We start from the raw sequence: 22124 nt of genomic DNA, 5'->3' as shown, positions 1-22124 counted from the left end.
TGGTCTCTTGTAAGGGTTGTGAGGGAGAATCTGTTCCATGCCTCTCCACTAGCTTTTAGCGACCCGAAGCATTTCTTGTTTTGTGGCAGCATAACTCCAATCTCTGCCTCCATCTTCACATGGCAATCTGCTCCCTGCATGTGTTCTCATCATCTCCCTTCTGTGCATGTCTGTCTCTGTGTCCAAATGTCCTCCTTTTATAAAAGCACCAGCCTTGGGCTTCTCTGGTTTCACAGTGGTTAAGAATCTGCCTGCCAATGCAGGGGACACGGGTTCAAGCCCTAGTCCAGGAAGATCCCACATGCCGTGGAGCAACTAAGCCTGTGCGCCACAACTACTGAGCCTGTGCTTTAGAGCCTGTGAGCCACAGCTACTGAGCCCACATGCCACAACTACTGAATCCTGCACACCTAGAGCCCATGCTCCGCAACAAGAGAAGCCACTGCAATGAAAAGCCCGTGCACCACAAGGAAGAGTAGCCCCCACTCACTGCAACTAGAGAAAGCCCATGCACAGCAACAAAGACCCAATGCAGCCAAAAATAAATAAATAAATAAATTTATTTTTTAAAAAGAAAAAGTACCAGTCTTATTGAATTAGGGCTCGCTCTAATGCCCTCATTTTAAGAGGAGACAGAAGAAGGATTTTAACTTGAAGGCATTTTTAACTTAACTACCTCTGTAAACATTCAATTTCCAAATAAAATTATTTTCTGAGGTACTGGTGGAATATCGTTCAATCCATAACAAGGAGTAAGACAGAAATATTTGGTATTCTTTAAATGTTCATGTAGTTCTCATAGTTCCCAGCTTCCTTTGCAACTTGGTTGGGGTCACGTGACTAGTTCTGCAATAACTATGAGCAGAGGTGTTATGTATTTCTTCTGAGCTGGTACCCTGAACATGGAATTCTTGCCTCCAGAACTGTGAGAAAATAAATGTCTGTTGCTCAAGCCAACCAGTCTGTGGTATCTTGTTATAGCAGCTTGAGCTGGTTTCTGGTAAGACCCCTCTTTCTACCTTGCAGATAGCTGTCTTCTTCGTCGTCTTTTTGTGTGTGTGTTTAAGTGTTGATCTTGTTTTAAAAAATATGCAACGTTTCACAAATTTGTGTGTTATCCTTGTGCAGGGGCCAGGCTAATCTTCTCTGTATCATTCCAATTTTAGTATATGTACTGCCAAAGTGAGCACAATAGCTGTTTTCTCAGTGTGTTCTCACGTAGCCTTTCCTCTGTACACATGTGGAAAGAGAGAGCTCTCTGGTGTCCCTTCCTCTTCTTATAAGGATACCAGTCCTATCGGATAAGGGCCCCACAAGTATGACCATTTAACTTTAATCAACTCTTTATAGGCCCTATCTCCAATTACAGTCACACTGGGGGTTAGGGTTTCAATATATGAATTTAGAGGAGGCACAGTTCAGCCCATAACAATGTCATTAAATGAATGATATAAAATATAAAAAAGCTCACTGCAGAACGTACTCTCCAGATGAGTACCACAGTTAATAGCGTCTTTCTGTTCATACTTTTCACTGTCCAGATGCAAACATATAATATAAATTAGATCATACTATACATACAGTTCTATTTTTTCACTTAGAGTGAAAAAGTTCCTTTTATTATAGTTTTTCTTCACTTATTACTGTATTACAGATGTTTTCCATACCAGTGCATAAAAATATCAAAATATTCTTCCAAATGGCTGCATAGTAGTCTCTTATAAGGAATATTATAATTTATTTAACAGTTTTTCTCTTGGTAGATGATAGATCACTTAGAATTTTTTATTATGGACAATGTTGCAGAAAATATCCCTATACATTTGTGTATTCATAATTATGTTAATATTTCTGCAAAGTAGACTCCTAGAAATGAAATTGCTAAGTCAAAGGCTGTGCATCTTTAAAATCTAAATAGATATTGTGTGCTAGTTTAAGTATGTAGGAGTACCCATTTCCTCATACCCACCCTTGGGTAGTATCAATAATTTTACTTTTGCTAATTTAATCAGGTTAAAAAGGATTAATCTCCAAAATATACAGGCAGCTCATGCAGCTCAATATCAAAAAACCAAACAACCAAAGAAGATGTAGCACATATATACAATGGAATATTACTCAGCCATAAAAAGAAACGAAATTGAGTTATTTGTAGTGAGGTGGATGGACCTAGAGACTGTCATACAGAGTGAAGTGAGTCAGAAAGAGAAAAACAAATACCATATGCTAACACATATATATGGAATCTAAAAAAATAAAATAAAAAGGTTCTGAAGAACCTAGGGGCAGGATGCAGATGTAGAGAATGGACTTGAGGACACGGGGATGGGGAAGGGTAAGCTGGGACGAAGCGAGAGAATGGCATTGACATATATACACTACCAAATGTAAAATAGATAGCTATTGGGAAGCAGCCACATAGCACAGGGAGATCAGCTCGGTGCTTTGTTTCCACCTAGAGGGGTGGGATAGGGAGGGTGGGAAGGAGACGCAAGAGGGAGGAGATATGGGGATATATGTTTACGTATAGCTGATTCACTTTGTTATAAAGCAAAAACTAACATACCATTGTAAAGCAGTTATACTCCAATAAAGATGTTAAAAAAAAACACGGAAATTTCCTGTTCTTTATGTGTTTGATTAAAAATCTATCCAAAAAATCTTGATGCCAGTAACACTATCTCCATCCCAGTTGTGACAAAATGTCTCCAGACTTTGCCAAATGTCCCTGGGGAGGGAGGAGAAAGGAGATAAAAAACCAGGTTGAGAACCACTGTTCTGGAGTGTGTGTAGGCAAAGAATAGGAATACACCCTGGCCACCCCCCAATTTCCTTTCTCCTTTACAAATATTTTGCTGCTTTGGAAAGGCTTTTTATGGATACCTTAATTCCTTTCTCTCTTCCAACTGGATAGCTGTTTCTGTTTTCATTCTAGTCACCCCAGGACAGGCTGAAGACATACCCTAGAGACACTTGGTGAAGTCTGCAGCTGAGAGGAGAGCAGGAGGGTGTGAGGTCATGGGAGCAGCCCAGAGACAGAGGTCTCCTCTAGACAGGGCTTGTGGTGTCTGGCCTGAGCACAACACTGAAGACTAATGTTCTTCCCTCAGTTTTGACGGTTACAGTGGTTCATAAAAGGGGGGTGGACAGGTACAGGAAGAAAGGGAAGAATCAGAATCATTTGGGAGAAAATTATACATCCTTGTCCACCTTCCGGCACGTAGAATCAGGCACATCAAAATTGCAGCAAGGTGTGGGATAGGTATGCATGTTTTCAACTCCACACAGAGTAACAGTCAGGTGTTACTTCCTCCCACTCTCTCCTTCCAGTTGAACCACCTGCCTAAGAGGTTTTCTGTGATAGACAAATGGATAAAGAAGATGTGGTACATATATACAATCGAATATTACTCAGCCATAAAAAGGAACGAAATTGGGTCATTTGCTGAGACATGGATGGATCTAGAGACTGCCATACAGAGTGAAGTAAGTCAGAAAGAGAAAAACAAATACCGTATTTTAAATTTTTATTTAAAAATAATTTTATTTAAATTTATTAAATTTATTTAAATTTTAAATTTTATTTAAAATGGTACAGATGAACCAGTTTGCAGGGCAGAAATAGAGACACAGATGTAGAGAACAAACATATGGACACCAAGCGGGGAAAGTAGCCGGGGGGTGGGGGTGCGGGGGTGATGAATTGGGCGATTGAGATTGACATGTATACACTGATGTGTATAAAATTGATGACTAATAAGAGCCTGTTGTATATATATAAAAAAAGAAGTTTTCTGTGATATATAACCTATTGAGGTGTAGCCCTCAATAACAAGTTAAAGATTTTTTTGAAGCATTATTCAAACTAGTGAAAAATGATGAAAACACTAATTTGAAAAGATATAGGCACCCCTTTGTTCATTGCAACATGATTTATTATAGCCAAAATATGGAAGCAACCTAAGTGCCCACTGATAAATGAATGGGTAAAGAAGGTGTGGTATGATATAGATAATGGAATATTACTCAGCCATATATGCCAGTGCTTAAAGCATGATGAAAATGAAATTAAATGAAACTAATAAAACCTCAGACTACAAACAGTGGGTCCCTATTTTATAAACAGATACCTATAATTTGGGGATCAAAAATGAGCTGTGAAGGTCTATACCTTGGATTCAGGGTGGACATATTTGAGGAATTTACTCTGGTGTTTTTAAGGGAAGGAGAATAAGGGGACAGAATTGAGGGGGCAAAGGCAACTGGGAGGACCATAGAGCAGCTGCACTGTCAACTGTTATTTCCAGCAGAGCTGGATTAAGGGGTGGACCAGTAGGGGAGCTGTCCATGTTGCCATTGTAGGGGATGCTAAGGTATCAGTGAGCACTGTTGTGGTGGAAAACAGTGATATGGAGAAAATTGTATTTACCAGAATTCCTCTTAGGAACAGAATGTGGTTAAAATCAGTTGTCATAGCTCGAAACCCCCAGGGGGCACTCTTTAACAACAGTACATGGTCTCTAAGCTGCTTTTAGTGAAACTGGGTCCAGCTGATTTCCATCTTTTTATTTTGTGAATAGTAAGTATTGGGTTGGCCAGAAAGTTTGTTCGGGTTTTCTGTAAGATGTTACGGAAAAACCTGAACGAACTTTTTGGCCAACCCAATATATACAACTCTCTTGCCAAAACTGAAGAACCCAGAATACAGTAGAAGAGTTTGCCAGCTGCCCCAAAAGTCTTATTACTCAGTTCTTACTTCTCTAAGTAAATGTTAAACAAGCATTTCAGTAGCACTAATTTTAAGAGGCACGAAATTATTACTGTACCTGGGAACCTGTATATCCCATTGGTCCCTCATCCCTGGCCTCCTTCAGAGCTCATAAAGATCAGGATTATTGGCAGAAACTGGAAGAATTTTTCTTTGTTGTAAGCTGGTTGTTATGTTGGCCAAGGAAACTTTTGAATTCTAAGATCTAAGCAGCCTATGTTGTATAATTGGGGCTCAGGTGACAAATAGTGATGCAAAATGTAGGAGCTGGGGATGCTCTCTTCTGTGTGGAGCCAAGCTTAACTGCCAGATAATACCCTGCAGCTCAGAGGAAGTTTGAATCTGCCGTGCTGCCGCCACGACTAGTAAATGATGGCAGGTGGTGAATGTCAGTAGCTCCTTAATAATGTCATGTTTCTTCTTAACTTCTAAATATATTTTTTAGGCTTCAGAAAAAAATGGAAAATACAGAGAAGAAAAGTTAGGAAAAAAATCACCCAGGATTCCATTTTATTTTTAAATTTCAGACATTGATCTTTGCTTTGGCTGCTTGAAGTCTGATTTTCTGCTCTAATCTCATACTGGTTTCATGGTTTTCTTGCTTTGGGTTCTGAATTGTGAAATGTGTAACTTGTTCTATTGCACCTTTTCTAGTGTTGCTTGAAAACAGTAGCTCAGGTCCTCTGTGGAATTTAGGACTTTTAAAATAAATGAAGGTCTTCCCTGGTGGTGCAGTGATTAAGAATCCACCTGCCAATGAAGGGGACATGGGATCGAGCTCTGGTCCGGGAAGATCCCACATGCCGTGGAGCAACTAAGCCTGTGCAACACAACTACTGAGCCTGTGCTCTAGAGCCCGCGAGCTACAACTACTGAGTCCCGCGCACCTAGAGCCCATGCTCCGCAACAAGAGAAGCCACTGCAAAGAGAAGCCCGCATACCGCAATGAAGAGTAGACCCCGCTCACCGCAACTAGAGAAAGACCCAAAACAGCCAAAAATAAATTAAAAATATATAAATTAAAAAATAATAATAATAAAATAAATGAAAATACATTAATGAAGGTCACTGATGCAGCCCTTGGTCTCTCTGTGAGAACACCAAATGCATGAAGGAGCTCTGGAAGTTGGAAAGGTGAGAGATTTTATCAGCTTGTTATCTCTTTTATTCTCACATGATTTTTTCCTACTCGAATTCCATTAGCATTTCTTGGATCTCTTAAATAAACCAATCATTAATAAATATCAAAACAACCAGGAACAATAATAATTCCTTTAATAAGTTTGAAACAATGTGTAACTTTATAACGTTTTAGATATTGATTTGTTCAAATTTCCACTCTGATTAAAATAGGATGCTTCTCCTGTTTTTCATTTTATAAATCTTACATTAGGTTGAATCACAGATGACAAGTGTGGGATGGGTCAGAAATTTTCCTCGTGAATGTTGACATACACATATTTTGTGACAGTATGGCTAATATATTTAAAAATATCCAGAATATTTTGTTTACAAAGAACATATCTTCTGATTAGAGGAATGACAAAATATGGGGATAGAATTATTTGTATGCTAAGAGAAATTTTAAAAGAAATTTAAAAGGAAACCTACTGTCAGCATATTCAAAGTAATCCTAGACCTTAAATATTGACACAATAAGCAACTAGCATATATACCCTGATACCAAAACCAGACAAAGATGTCACAAAAAAAGAAAACTACAGGCCAATATCACTGATGAACACAGATGCAAAAATCCTCAACAAAATACTAGGAAACAGAATCCAACAGCACATTATAAGGATCATGTGGGGTTTATCCCAGGAATGCAAGGATTCTTCAATATATACAAATCAATCAATGTGATACACCACATTAACAAATGGAAGGATAAAAACCAAATGATAATCTCAATAGATGCAGAAAAAGCTTTTTACACTCATTTATGATAAAAACCCTCTAGAAAGTAGGCATAGAGGGAACTTACCTCAACATAATAAAGGCCATATATGACAAACCCACAGCCAATGTCATTCTCAATAGTGAAAAACTGAAACCATTTCCACTAAGATCAGGAACAAAACAAGGTTGCCCACCCTCACCACTGTTATTCAACACAGTTTTGGAAGTTTTAGCCACAGCAATCAGAGAAGAAAAAGAAATAAAAGGAATGTAAATAGGAAAAGAAGTAAAACTGTCACTGTTTGCAGATGATGTGATGTGATACTGTATATAGAGAATCCTAAAGATGCTACCAGAAAACTACTAGAGCTAATCAGTGAATTTGGTAGAGTAGCAGGATACAAAATTAATGCACAGAAATATCTTGCATTCCTATACACTAATGATGAAAAATCTGAAAGAGAAATTAAGGAAACACTTCCATTTACCATTGCAACAAAAAGAATAAAATACCTAGGAATAAACCTACCTAAGGAGACAAAAGACCTGTATGCAGAAAACTATAAGACACTGATGAAAACATCAAAGATGATACAAACAGATGGAGAGATATACCACATTCTTGGATTGCAATAATCAACACTGTGGAAATGACTATACTACCCAAAGCAATCTACAGATTCATTGCAATCCCTATCAAATTACCAATGGCATTTTTCACAGAACTAGAACGAAAAATTTCACAATTTGTATGGAAACACAAAAGACCCCGAATAGCCAAAGCAATCTTGAGAAAGAAAGATGGAGCTGGAGGAATCAGGCTCCCTGACTTCAGACTATACTACAAAGCTACAGTAATCAAGACAGTATGGTACTGGCATAGGAACAGAAATATAGATGAAGGGAAGAAGGGAGAAAGCCCAGAGATAAACCCACGCACATATGGTCACCTTATCTTTGATAAAGGAGGCAAAAATATACAATGGAGAAAAGACAGCCTCTTCAATAAGTGGTGCTGGGAAAACTGGACAGCTACATGTAACAGAATGAAATTAGAACACTCCCTAACACCATACACAAAAATAAAATCAAAATGGATTAAAGACCTAAATGAAAGGCCAGACACTATAAAACTCTTAGAGGAAAACATAGGCAAAACACTCTGTGACATAAATCACAGCAAGATCCTTTATGACCCACCTCCTAGAGAAATGGAAATAAAAACAAAAATAAACAAATGGGACCTTATGAAACTTAAAAGCTTTTGCACAGCAAAGGAAACCATAAACAAGATAAAAAGACAACCCTCAGAATGGGAGAAAATAAATGAAGCAACTGACAAAGGATTAATCTCCAAAATACACAAGAAGCTCATGCAGCTCAATGTCAAAAGAACAAAAAACCCAATCCAAAAATGGGCAAAAGACCTAAATAGACATTTCTCCAAAGAAGATATACAGACTGCCAACAAACACATGAAAGGATGTTCAACATCACTAATCGTTAGAGAAATGCAAATCAAAACTACAATGAAGGGCTTCCCTGGTGGCGCAGTGGTTGAGAGTCCGCCTGCCGATGCAGGGGACACAGGTTCGTGCCCCGGTCCGGGAAGATCCCACATGCCACGGAGCGGCTGGGCCCGTGAGCCATGGCCGCTGAGCCTGCGCGTCTGGAGCCTGTGCTCCGCAACGGGAGAGGCCACAACAGTGAGAGGCCCGCATACCGCAAAAAAAAAAAAAAAAAAAAAAAAAACTACAATGAGGTATCACCTCACACCAGTCAGAATGGTTGTCATCAAAAAATCTACAAACAATAAATGCTGGAGAGGGTGTGGAGAAGAGGAAACCGTCTCGCACTATTGGTGGGAATGTAAATTGATATAGCCACTATGGAGAACAGTATGGAGGTTCCTTAAAAAACTAAAAATAGAACTACCATACGACCCAGCAATCCCACTACTGGGCATATACCCCGCGAAAACCATAATTCAAAAAGAGACATATACCACAATGTTCACTGCAGCTCTATTTACAATAGCCAGGACATGGAAGCAACCTAAGTGTCCATCCACAGATGAATGGATAAAGAAGATGTGGCACATATATACAATGGAATATTACTCAGCCATAAAAAGAAACAAAATTGAGTTATTTGTAGTGAGGTGGATGGGCCTAGAGTCTGTCATACAGACTGAAGTAAGTAAGAAAGAGAAAAACAAATACTGTATGCTAACACATATATATATGGAATCTAAAAAAAAAAAAAAAAAAAAAAAACGGTTCTAAAGAACCTAGGGGCAGGACAGGAATAAAACCTGGGACGAAGTGAGATGGTGGCATTGACATAGCTAGTGGGAAGCAGCCTCATAGCACAGGGAGATCAGCTCCGTGCTTTGTGACTACCTTGAGGGGTGGGATAGAGAGGGTGGGAGGGAGACATATGAGGGAGGGGATATGGGGATATATGTATACGTATAGCTGATTCACTTTGTTATACAACAGAAACTAACACAACATTGTAAAGCAATTATACTCCAATAATGATGTTATAAATAAATAAATGCTGTAGTGCTTTACAATTTTCAAAAAAAGAAAGAAACCTACTGTCAGTATATTCAAAGTAATCGTAGACCTTAAATATTGATACAATAAGCAACCAGCATATAGGAAACACTCAATATTTATTTATTTATTTATTTTAATGGTGGGAGTATGGCATATTAAGCTGTTCCTTAGTAAAGGCACTGGGGCTTGCCCATGGTGCTCTTAATGTACAAAGCCTGGATGTTCCGCCAAATTTTTCTTGAGCAACGACACCAGGAAGTTGACAACTAAGTGGATGCTGTACACAAGCTCATATGTCATCTTCACGTGGCCAACAGCCACTGCCAGACACAGCACCTCCTTCATCTGGAGCTTGATCATGGACTTCATCAACTTTGACCACCATGTTCTCATTGTGGGTCAGCAAGGAAAGGAACTTGCCAGCCTTATTCAGGCCTGGGCCCAGTATTCGTGGGATCTGCTCGATCAGAGACTCTGAAGCCAAAGAGGCATCGTACTTCTTGGCCAGCTTCTTGACCAGTTTCTTATACTTGTTGAGTTTCTTCAGCACCTCGATGTCCATGCGGGGGATATCCACAGCCTCGGCCTCATCACAATACTGCTGGTCCTGCAGAACACATACGGAGAACTTGGCGCAGGGAGTGGACTTAAGCCTGACAGTGCCTGAGAAGCGTTCCTCTTACTGAGAGTCACAGTTCTTCAGGCTGATTTGAAGGGCCACTGGCTCCAAAACCTTCCGGCCCTTGCACTGGTTCCCATACAGGACTTCCAGCACCGCCTCGTAGAGGGTGTCGTGGGAGACTTTGCTGCTCATGGTGCCTTGTGCCACGATAACCGGAAAAGAGCAACACTCAATATTTAAATGTTGAATGAGTGAATGACTCAAGACAAACTATCTCTTTATACTATTGTTTTTTCCTGGGACAATTTAAGTTGCTTTTCTTTATATATTTTTATGAAATAATTTTTATTTGTATGAAGAGAGATGAAGTAAAGGAAAGTTGCAATTGGCTTACAAAACATCTCAGGAAAATAGCTGGGTTAAACTCCATAAAAACATTAAAAAATTTTATTTGAAATACCTGTACATGTTTTGTGGGTTTTGTTTGTTTTGTTTTTCTCGGCCACACTGAGCGGCATGCGGGAATCTTAGTTCCCCAACCAGGGATGGAACCAGTGCCCATTTCATTGGGAGCACAGATGTACATGTAGACCTAAACAGAAGTTAGAAATATATTACAAAAACTCTAGTTTACCCTTGTCTAGTTTCTCTATTAACATTTTACTTCATTAGCTTAATTATTCTCTCTCCCTCTTTCATCTCTGAACCATTTGACAGTAAATTGCAGACATGATGCATTTTTACCCTGAAATACTTGAATATTTTCAAGAACAAGGATATTCTCTTACATAACTACATTGCAACTTGCTGAAACAAGAAAATTAACAGATATAATGTGATGATCTAATCCAGATGTTATTAATTTCTCAACAATGGCCTCAATAAAAACTTTATAGTAGAAAAAAATATTCTGGCCTAGGTTCGATCCAGGATTACATACACATTGCATTTAGCTGTAATGTCTCTTTAGTCATTTATTCTGGAAAAGTTCCTCAGTCTGTCTTTGTATTTCATGACCTTAACATTTTTGAAGAATATAGACCAAGTATTCCGAAGAATATTTCTCAGTTTGGGTTTGTCTGTTATTTCCTTATGATTAGGTTGAGGTTCTTCACTTTTGGCAGGATTACCACAGAAGCGATGCTGTGTCCTTAGTGCTTCAGATCAAGAGGCCCATGATACCAGTTTGTCCTTACTGATGATTAACTTGGTTAAGGTGCTGTCCACCAAGTTTTTCCATTGTAAAGTTATTTTTTTTCCCTTCTGTAATTAATAAGAATTTTGTGGGTACAACTTTGAGACTATGTAGATATACTTGTCTTCAAGAATTTTTTACCCGTTAGTTATAGTATCCATTGATGATTCTTACCTGAATTATTACAATGTTTTGTCAAATGCTATTTTTTTAACTTTCTTATTCCTTCTACATTTACTTGTTTGCATTCTATTATAGGGAAGAGTTTTTCTTTTTACATTTTTATTTACTTGTTGATTGACTGATTGACTGATTTTTGGCCACCCCATGCCGCATGTGGGATCTCAGTTCCCCAACCTGGGATCGAAGCCATGGCCTCTGCAGTGGAAGCATGGAGTCCTAACCACTGGACTGCCAGGAAATTCCAGGGAAGAGTTTTTCATTTTTCCTCATTCATTCATTCATTATCAGTTTGAATCCATGTGTTCCTATTTTATTCAATGGATTTTAATCAATTACCATCGTTCCTTCCCCTTCCCCCTCCCACTTCAATGACATGTTCAACTGTCCCAGATTTTGCCAGCTGGAGCCTCTTCAAGCTGACTCCTGGGTCTTTTGACATGTTCCCATCATTCTTTGGGTACTTTTTCACTTTCTGGCATTCTAGAGCTAGAGCAGAGAAAATTCAGTTTTCTCTGCTCTAGCTCTAGAATCAGCTAGTTTTTCAGGGAGTTCTGGTTCCTTTTAGTGGAAATGGTATTTAGAAACCAACATAGGTATGCTCATTGCTACAGGGTTGTTATTGCTTCTAGACCCTCACAGCAGTCAGCTAGGAAATATATGCTCGTGTACACACACAAACACACACACATACACATATGTCTATAAATGTATTATAACTATCTATACCCAGTTAGCTAGCTAACTTTATAAAATCATGTGTTCATACTGATACCTGTAATTCTAGTCCAACAACACAGAATTTAGTATCACGTTCCTCCTTTTCCATATTGAAACTGCCTTCTCTGACACTGAGAAATTTGGCTCCCATTATGCTCAACCTATTATTTGCTCAGTTGAACTCAGTAAAAGTAATGTTAGAAATGCTAAGTCATACCACTGGGTAAAACAAACCAATGACCTAGAATTCAGTATTTATAATTCGATTTGCCTTTAGTTTAAGCATGTATAGTCAACATACTGTGTTCAAAAGTGTGTATTAGTTCTAATTTTTATCTTCAGAGTGGTTATGTTATTCATTTGCTATTATTTGACATATGTTCATTTGTATTTATATTCCATTTCAGATTTTTTTTTCTTTTTTCTTTTTTTTTTGCAGTACGCGGGCCTCCCACTGCTGTGGCCTCTCCCGTTGCGGAGCACAGGCTCTGGATGTGCAGGCTCAGCTGCCATGGCTCATGGGCCCAGCCGTTCCGCGGCATGTGGGATCTTCCCGGACCGGGGCACGAACCCGTGTACCCTGCATCGGCAGGCGGACTGTCAACCACTGCGCCACCAGGGAAGCCCCATTTCAGATTTTTTCATTTTTTATTATGTGTGTTTGTGTATATAAAACACTAAGATTGCTCAAAAGTCAAAACTCAACAAAAAAGGTATACTCAGAAAAGTATCAAGATTTTTTAGCAAATATTTTTTCTTTATTGAGCGTTCCTTCTCCTGTATTTACAACTGTGAGCCTGGACCCTTTGGTTCATTCTCCCTGTAGTTTGTGCCTGCCTGCCTTCCACTCCCGAAGCACACACACAGACATACATATACACAAACTGATGGAAAAGATATTGAAAAACTACAAGATGATCTTTAGGATGAGGTATGTTTCTTCCACCTTTGGACATGATTCTATATAGAAACAATATACTTAATTTTGTTCAGTGTATGATAACCATATATGTAAGTGATCTAAAAATAATTTTTCTTGTGAAAACACCATAATGGACTACATGGTCCAATCTCACTGTATAAAAGCAGAGTTTCCTTTATTAAGACAAAGCAACCTGGATTTGTTTTTACTTAAATACAAGACCAAAACAACACATGAATCATTTCCTCTATAAAAGAGTGACTCCAGACTGGGAGCTCATTATCCAAACCCTGTGTCAGGTCCACTCTGCCAGCCCCACTTCCTCAGGACATGTATCTTTCATCACCTCTGGCTCCTCTGGAACAGTAACCAGCTGCCTCTAATTGCCTCACAGACCAGGTGTGGTGGTGGTAGTGGTGGTGAGAGTGGGCTGAGACATTATTTAAAAAGCAAGAATCCGTCGTGCGAAGGTTAACTAAGATTTTCACCATTGTATTTTGAAGTCCTTGACTATGTTTTAAACGCTATCAGGAATCTAGCTTTGTTATTAAAACAATTTAGCTATATAAAATGTTGATTTCTTTTCCTCTCAGCCTCTATTCCAAAGGTCTATACCCATAACAATTTGATGTTTTGGAAGAACAGTTCTGTTCATTTTTGTAATTTTATATAACCTAGCTTTTGTGCAGCATGCAGGATCTTAGTTCCCCGACCAGGGATGGAACCCGTGCCCCCTGCAGTGGGAGAGCAGAGTCTTAACCACTGGACTGCCTGGGAAGTCCCACCACGTAAGTATTTACTGAGTGCCTACAATGTGCCAAGCAACCCCAAGTACTGCGGATTGGGGACATCAGTGGTCAAAACATAAAAATCCTTACCTTTATGGAGCTTATGTTCTAGCAGGTGTAGACAGACAATAAAAAATAAACAGCTGATTATCTAATTCATAACAAGATGTTAAGAGCTACGGGAAAAAAACAGATCAGATTAGGGCAGCATGGGGTGCTGTTGCAGCAGAGGCAGTTAAATGAGGTGGTGGTGAGATCCCAGCAGGCTTTAACTTGCAAAAGCTGTTCATTATGCAGACATCTGGGGAAGGAGCACTGCAGGAAGAAAGAACAGTGTCTGTGATGTAAGGCTGAAGTGTACTTGGCTTGCTTCAGTTAAAGCAAAATGTATGGTACGGGGTAGGAGAGTGGGGGGTGGCAGAGACATAGAACCATGTGAGGGCAAAGGATTTGGCTTTTATTCTGAGTGAAATGGGAGCCCCTGGAGGGACTGGGGTAAAGAAGCAACATAATTTTTTTTTTTTTTTTTTGGCGGTACGCGGGCCTCTCACTGTTGTGGCCTCTCCCGTTGCGGAGCACAGGCTCCGGACGCGCAGGCTCAGCGGCCATGGCTCACGGGCCCAGCCGCTCCGCGGCATGCGGGATCCTCCCTGACCGGGGCACGAAGCCGTGTCCCCTGCATCGACAGGCGGACTCTCAACCACTGCGCCACCAAAGAAGCCCGAAGCAACATAATTTGATTTGTGTTTTAACAGACTCCCTGACTGCCTATTTAACAATGGAAGGGTGGAGGGAGGACTGGAAGACTTGAGACTAATTAGAAAGCTACTGAAATAATGTAGCAAGAGATGATGATGGTTTAGGCCAGAATGGTAGATAGCAGTGGAACTGGTGAAAGAGAATCTGAGTCTAGGTATATTTTGAAGGTGAGCTAATATAAATTCCTGATGTACTGGCTGTGTAGTCTCAGAAAAAGAGGAGTCAAAGATGAAAGCTTTTGGCCTAAGCAACTTGAAAAGCAGAGCTGCAATTAACTGAGATGGAGAAAATTATGGATAGAGTAGGTTTTATGGGGAAAGATCGGTTGTTCGGCCTGACTGGAGTACATTCAGGAAAGGATGGGAAGAGAGGAACTGGAAACAGATATAGAAAATTCAACTATTGCTCCAAAAGGGAGGGGAATATGGCAGCTGGCAGGGGAAGTGAAGTGAAGAGGTTTATTTAGGTTGGGAAAAATTATAACAGATGTGTTTGCTGATAGGCATATTCAGTTAAGAGGGAAAACTGATATCGTATAAGAAAAGGATAATGGCTGGAGCAGCATCCTTGAGAAGGTGCGTGGGGGTAGGATATGGCACTCAAGTAGAGACCAGATTTAAGCAAGAACATGGATGGGCAGGAAGATAGACTACGTGGAACCTGTGCTGGTAGATGGGTAGATTTGGTTGTGGGAGGCTGTGGAAGTTCCCTGACAATTTAATTTTCTGAGTAAAGTAGGGAACAAGGTCATCAGCTGGGTGGAGGATGAGGGAGAAGGTGTTGGAGGTTTGAGGAGAAAGGAGGTGTGAAATGGTAATCTAGTAATGAATTTAAAATGAGACCAATCAGTATAGCTGTTCATTTTGTTCAGCTGCATGGCTGTAGGCATGGAGAAGACAGAGTTGAGTCAACCAGGTTTTGGTTTTGCCAAACAAGTAAGACAAAGCTAGAGAGTGAACTGAATGCAAAGGAGTGACTGTAATGACTGAACTGTAAGGGAGGGTTAAGGGAGGAAGAGAGGACATCAAGAGCTGAGTGACAAATTACTTAACCTCTCTAAACCTGCTTACTTATATGAAAATGTTAAGAGTGCTGTTGTGAGGCTTACGTGGGATAATGTGTTTATAGAATGCTTAACATAGGACCAAGCACTGAGTAAATATGCAATCAGTTTCTCAAGTGAGGTTTCCCATCAGGATCACCTGGGGAATTTTTGAAAATACTCATGCCCACAGCCCAACCCCCACAAATAGAATTTCTGAGGGTGAGGCCGGAGCATGGCTTGGTTTAACTACTCCCCAGGTGATTCTAATGTATAGTCAGGGTGGCAAACTTGCCTGTTAACTAAATGATCTCTATTAATAATACTAACAATCACTTACTGAATGTCTCCTATGGGCCAGGCAATATACTATAGTATTATCTCATTTAAGGGCCACAACTTTTCAAGGAGGAGTTCGTGCCTGAAGTGACAAACAGTAAGTGACAGAGCCAGGGATTTCTAGCCAGTTGGCTATGACTAAGTCCCTTCCACTATAAGCTTGCTACTCCAAGAATGATTTGAGGAGCATCAACACCACCAGAGACCTTGTTAACAACAAATGCCTCATCACTGACCTTGCTAAATCAGAATCTGCATTTGAGTAAGATCTTCAGGTGATTTCTATGTATATTAAAGTTTGAGAAGCTCTGAAATAGGCCACACTGGCTCTCTCCGCCACAATTTCCATTCTGGTGTAAGGTGGATGCAAACAAGTTATATCGATGGACCAAGGGCAACAGCTGATGTCAACTGCTTGTAAGTATCAATAAATAGTTCTTCAAGGCCTGGAAAAGGTAATAAATGTCTAAAAAGGATTATCTCTGGAAATATTTTACTTATGAAATAATGCTGAATAATATTATTCTTGAAATATTTACACAGATTTTGGTGGGATTGGAGGTGGAAAGGAACATCAGTACCTTAAGGAGTAACTTTTTTCTGAATCAACCAAAATTTCTGACAACCAAAATCATTGTGAACTGAACATATATAATCCTAGCTCAAATAACAGCTAAGTCTTTCGAATTCATTTAAAGATGTATTTATTTACAAGATACAAGTATTTAATATTTAATAGGAATTAAAGTGCTTAATTTTACAATGTTTCCAATTCTCTGCCTTTATGACCAAATATACATATGTTACACAATATATACACTATCTGCAAGTATTTTACATTCATATAGCTAGAAGAGAAAAATTACTTTTTGTGTATACTTTCTCACATTTGAGTTAATTCTAAAATTTTGCTAATATACATTTCAAATTGATCAGTCAACAATTCAAAAACCCAGATAACACTTATTCAAGAATATCAGTCAATTGTCACTCATAAAATGAAATGCTAGTTTGATACAACAAACAAGAACCTCCAAAGTTTTATATACAGACATGATTGCTAATGAAGGGAGACACCCCTCCCCAAGCGATACATTTCAACATCCATATAATGTGTAATATACAATGTAATTCTGTTATCATAATGGTCCCCATAGACTATTATGTCTCTTCCCAAACCCATATATATATATATATATATATATATATATATACACACACACATATATATATATATATCACTCTATGTATTTGATATTTACTTATTCAAATATGCTACAATATTTCTTGATTTAATTTCTCACTAAATCTACCTAATCACACTAATTCAATCTATAATGAATTTTAGGAAGGGGTAAACATCATGTAACTCTCAGTGACCCCCCAATGAGTTAAAAACTATCTTGTAGAAGCCATGTGCTATTTCATCTCAAAAGACAGAAAAGACACTATTTTCTGCCAAATGTTCAGTCCATAAAGTAGAATACAGACCATGATTGACTTTAGAGGGATTTTTTATGTCAGTAAACAGTGCAGAAAATAGTCCAATAGAATTATTTCTTTTTTTTAGGTCTAAAGAAAAAGTAATGACAAGATACTAGTGGTATAATTTAGAGGGCAAGGTGAAAGGCCCAGGTGTAATGGATCCCATCAGTGTGCAATTACATAGATTTACATCTTGTAGTTTATATCCCTCTGCAGTTTAAGTGTTTTTCATTTATCTTAGCATATATTGCTCTGATTTGGAGTCCAAGGGACTCTTTCTGTCCACCTCTCTGTCTGTCCTTGCTTATTTCAGTTCCTAATCTTATTCCTCTCTACCACATCAGTAAAGAAAGCAAAGTTACCCTTTCATGACAACATGATTACAGGGCATACATAAGAATGAATTATACTAAAAATCCATGTATATAATTTATGTTAAAATATTTAAGTTAAAAAGAATACTTTCTATAAAAATTTCATTCCTATGGAAAAACAGAATTGGAAATCAACATTGCTTTTACATATATACATGTATGCATAAAGTCAGAGAAAGGGTTTTAAAAGTATATCTAGTGGTCTTTTATATATCATACTCCTATTTTCTAAATCTGGAGACTCTATAGTAGATAGTAATATGAAAATAAAAAGCAATTTGATTTTACTAAAATTGGATGAGAATGAAAAAGTAACATGATCCACTACAGATGTCCAGTATAGTCCTAAGAATAAGAACAGGTTAGCCACAGATTTTATATTAATATATTCTTGAAGAATACAAAAGTTAAGAATGAAGACATTACGACATTCTTGCCTTTTGAATTAATTTTAGCTTATAAATACCATGTGATTAATCTTAGATCCGCTAACAGGAACATTATGTGATGTAGAAAGATTTAATGTATTTTCTACTGTGCATTATAGCAAGGATACCTGGAAAAGAAAAAAAAAAAAAGAAAAAAAGACCTTTGTTCCCTAGAAGTTTATTTGCTCCTGTTGGTGTCTTTTCCTCAGGATATATCCAGCTCAGGAAAATCATTATTACATATGCTCAGAATAAGAACTTAAGGCTTTGAGTATAACCAGAAATGAGATCTAAAATTTATAGGGGAATTTAGATCTGTTTCCTGTTTCCACAAAGACAATAAAAAGTGTGGTAATTTAAAAAAACTGTTGTTGTTGTTGTTTTAATTTGGGTAGCTTACCCAGTGAGTATAAGTACACCAAGCTATATTAAACTTCATGGAAAATGAAATGTGTAGTGCAGATGTGCTTTAACTGTTTTTAACCACCCATACATACTCTTTGCAAAAAAAAAAAAAGGCTTTAAAAAACTTTAAAGTAAAATAAAAAGGATTTTGATGGTTACTTGAATCCAAGGAATAATGTTGTCCCTCCCCCACCCCACCCCCCGCCACACATACGTTCTTTTCCCTGTACTGAGCAATTTGAATCACAGTATCACTCCTAGGAGTTAATTTTCTATACCCTTGTGGCTAGGAACATTCACATTAAAAGTTCAGTGTAAAACCTACCCTGTAGAGTTTTATTGCTTGCATACATAATGGCATTATAGATGCCATTATTACAAAAGTGGCTGGTGGCATTTTTCATTATTGGGTCCCACTTAAAACCTGGAGATAAGTCTGCACTACATTTCATTGGTAGACTTTCAATAAAGCAAAATTTATGTTGAGAAAACTGGAATGTTTTATAAAAAATAGCAGTTTTATCAAAGAAGTATTTTGTTAAGTTTAGAGAAAGGGCACTTTAAAAAAAAGATGATTTAGAGAAAATAAAGAATAAGACCAGAATGGAATGTTGGTTTTAATAGTAAAACAACCAATTATTTTTCTAGGTTCAATTTGTCATGACTGCTCAGGTGTCTCAGAAAGCAAAAGACAGATTATTCTTGTAAGCAGACAATCACATTTTGAGGTCTTTTGGTTGAGTGTTTCTAAATGGCTAAGAGTATTCCTTTGCCTTTCTCCAAGTAAAAGCATTCATGATTCTTTAATAAGAAACAGGTAAGGCTGCTTCATTGCTTCTCTTTGTGCTTGGCAAAAGAACATGTGGAATGTGAAGATGGTGACTGGACAAGCAGAAATTCTCTTCTAATACTAATATTTCTATTTTTTAAAACAAATTAAAGATAATGTTAAGAGCATGATAATAAATATTCTCTTTACATGAGTATTCTTTAAATAATCTAAATTAAATAACATTTGATATTTATTGAGCCAAAGCTTGAATGTGTTCATGTTACTTCCATTCCAGCAGAACTTATTTGTAGGGAAAGTGTAATCTTCTTGTTGTTCAAAATTGTTTTCAAAAATAATCTGGCTCGTAAATCTTCTAATTGGCTTTTACATTTCCATTTTTCTATCCACATTTACAGAAGTCACCTTCTCCTGTTAATCATTCTACATTTTTATTGCTTCTCTTTTCTTGAGATTAAGAAAACCAAAGCATCACCTAGAGCCGTAGTTCAACCTCAATAACCACCCCTGAACACAAACACACACACGGTTGGCAACTAGAAAAGAGAATCAATGTAAAAAATTAAAAATTTGTCCTTAATTTAATAGGGCCTAAGAAGCTACCTTTATCTTTTTTTGGCTCTAAGTATTTGGTTTAATGTTGATGGATCATGGCTGGTGTTCCTTTTACAGACGAAGGCAACCTAATCATGCCCACTATAATTAGTTTATCTGCTCCTTAGGGGTGTGGGGGGAAGAAAAGAGATACTTCAAATATTTCTTAAAAAAAAACAGGGCCTGAATAGATCTGTGGCAATCTCAAATTCTGAGTGAAGCTAATCTACATTTAAGGTGTAATCCTCAAAGGCCGAGGATAGTGGGGCCATTCTTGTCGATTTCTAGCAGACAGATGCATTAAAAAGTGACAATATTTGGAAAATGACAGAGTAAATGAGAAAAACAAAAAAAGAGAGAGATATCTAATTTTGAGGAAAGGATGAACTTAAATAGCCAACTTAATGTGAGATTTTAATCACAATTACAATATAATAAAAAGCAGCCTTTGTGACAAGGAATCACATTTTGTCTATTAAAATTCCCCAGAGGATAAAAGGGAAAAGAATGCTCAAACTGTCGTCAATCATCCTGTACCCCCCAGAAAAACCTGCCATTAAAATATTGCTTTTTTATATTGTATTTTTCCCCACTCTTCTTTAATGAGGTGGTTTAAAGAGTTGAGGATAAACTTTCTTAATTACCTATCCATCCCCCTCAATCATAGGTTATCCCATGTGAATTTTGTTTCATATCTGACAAACGAATAGGCCCACACAGTTATCTTAAGTGTTAATTATATATAGTCCTCATTTAACCACAATTAACAGTCTTATGGGAAAGAAAAACATAACAATAAATGTAGTTTCCATATGTCCCAGTTCTGTGTAAGGTCAGGTATCTTGTACATGCTGATATTAACTGCTGCAACAATTAGAGGATTGTAAAAGGTAAAATAACCTGTATGACTTGACCATCCCAGTGACCAAAATGCACTTATCTCAGAATAATCAAGACTGAAGCATTAATTAAACCCTCATCTTATATTTAAGTAGGTATTATTAGCACCTTCAAAGAGAGGCACTGTTTTAAATAGGCACAGAACAAAGAAAAATACTACTTTAAAAATACTGTTGGAATTCACTAATATATCCCATGCCACATAAATTACAGCTTTTTATTATAAAAATATCAAGACCCTTAGATGTCAATCAGTTAAACATAAATCACCAAAAACATTTCTTAAGTTTAGAACACTGGTCAATTCCAAGATAAAACATGCTGTGTATTTAAAAAATAAATTAGAGACAAATATGAACCTAAAGTTGAAGAGAAAAGCATGTATAATGTGTGTGTGTATATATATATATATATATATTTGTATTTAATACTATATATACATAATTGCTATATACTTAAGATATTTTATTCTTAGAAGTATTTCTACAAAAACAAGTATCTTAATAAGTTGAAAGTTTGAATACCAACAATTTGTTCTTTTTCTTTTGTTTTAAAAGAATGTACATCATTTATGCAGCTTGAGCTTTATAAACTAAATTAAATAAGTTAATAGCCTAAACTGTCCCTGTATTTTTTATTTTTAACGTGGATCTATTTTGGCAACATGGAGGTATATCTTTCAAACTGTTATAAATCCTACATGTGTAAGTGAAGACATTAAAGGATTTCTTAAATGAAAGTGGCCTTTTCTAACCTGAAGTGATAGAATTGATACCAGTTTTTTCCAAGACAAAAGTACATATTCAAGGAATAGCTCATTAAAAAATGCTCTATTTTTCACATTATTTCAAACTTTATGGGTAGAATGGCTCTACACATTAATTTCAGTAAGTGTACATAAACATAGGAAAATAGTCCCCCCAAAGATGCATTTATGAGCCTGTATTTTTCAACATAAAGTGCTAAGAGATGAAAAAGGAGAGCTGAGAATGTTTTGAGCTGTAAATCTTGAGACCCCCCTCCATACTGCAGTAGGCCCTGGAACTCAGCATTCTGATTTTCTCTTAGGTTCAGGATGATCGTCCAAAGTGGCTGGATGCTTACTAGGGCCATCTGGCGTCTCACCTGTGACAGCTAAAAGGATGATTTTCAGCCACTTCTGTTTCAGTTCTTCACTGTCTGCAGCAAAGCTGTGCACAGACTTGGACTGGGTCAGTTTGAAACTGTGTGGCAGGTCTGCACTCCTCAGCATATCATCCACAATGTAGCCCAGGAGTGGAATAGTGGCCTGGGCTCTGACATCCTAAGAAAAAAGCATGGTACATAAAGAAAAAACATGGTGAGATG

General features: G+C 37.7%; 1 protein-coding gene, 1 non-coding gene and 1 pseudogene across 11 annotated transcripts in view; all 3 read right to left on the bottom strand.

Moving 5' to 3' along the window:
* Positions 1 to 1083: 1083 nt before the first annotated feature.
* Positions 1084 to 1190, bottom strand: LOC117201741 (U6 spliceosomal RNA). The gene has a single exon (XR_004483831.2). It is a non-coding gene; the product is annotated as a U6 spliceosomal RNA (small nuclear RNA).
* Positions 1191 to 8950: 7760 nt separating this feature from the next.
* Positions 8951 to 10427, bottom strand: LOC101271263 (60S ribosomal protein L10a-like; annotated as a pseudogene).
* Positions 9729 to 22124, bottom strand: part of FGD4 (FYVE, RhoGEF and PH domain containing 4) — a 206718-nt gene continuing 194322 nt past the window's right edge. For 7 of the 10 annotated variants that reach the window (XM_049694508.1, XM_049694512.1, XM_049694511.1 and 4 more), the window contains one exon: positions 16489 to 22080. In XM_049694508.1, the coding sequence (XP_049550465.1) occupies positions 21823 to 22080 (258 nt within the window). In that variant the 3' untranslated portion in view covers positions 16489 to 21822. Of the gene's footprint in view, positions 10449 to 16488; positions 22081 to 22124 lie in introns of those variants that run through there. The other 3 variants (XR_007470150.1, XR_007470151.1, XM_033430115.2) reach the window with 3 other exon arrangements.

This window comes from Orcinus orca, chromosome 11 (genome assembly GCF_937001465.1).
Source record: "Orcinus orca chromosome 11, mOrcOrc1.1, whole genome shotgun sequence".
NCBI classification, from domain to species: domain Eukaryota; kingdom Metazoa; phylum Chordata; class Mammalia; order Artiodactyla; family Delphinidae; genus Orcinus; species Orcinus orca.
Note: the sequence above shows the minus strand (reverse complement) of the source record. Positions and strands in the feature narration are given on the sequence as shown.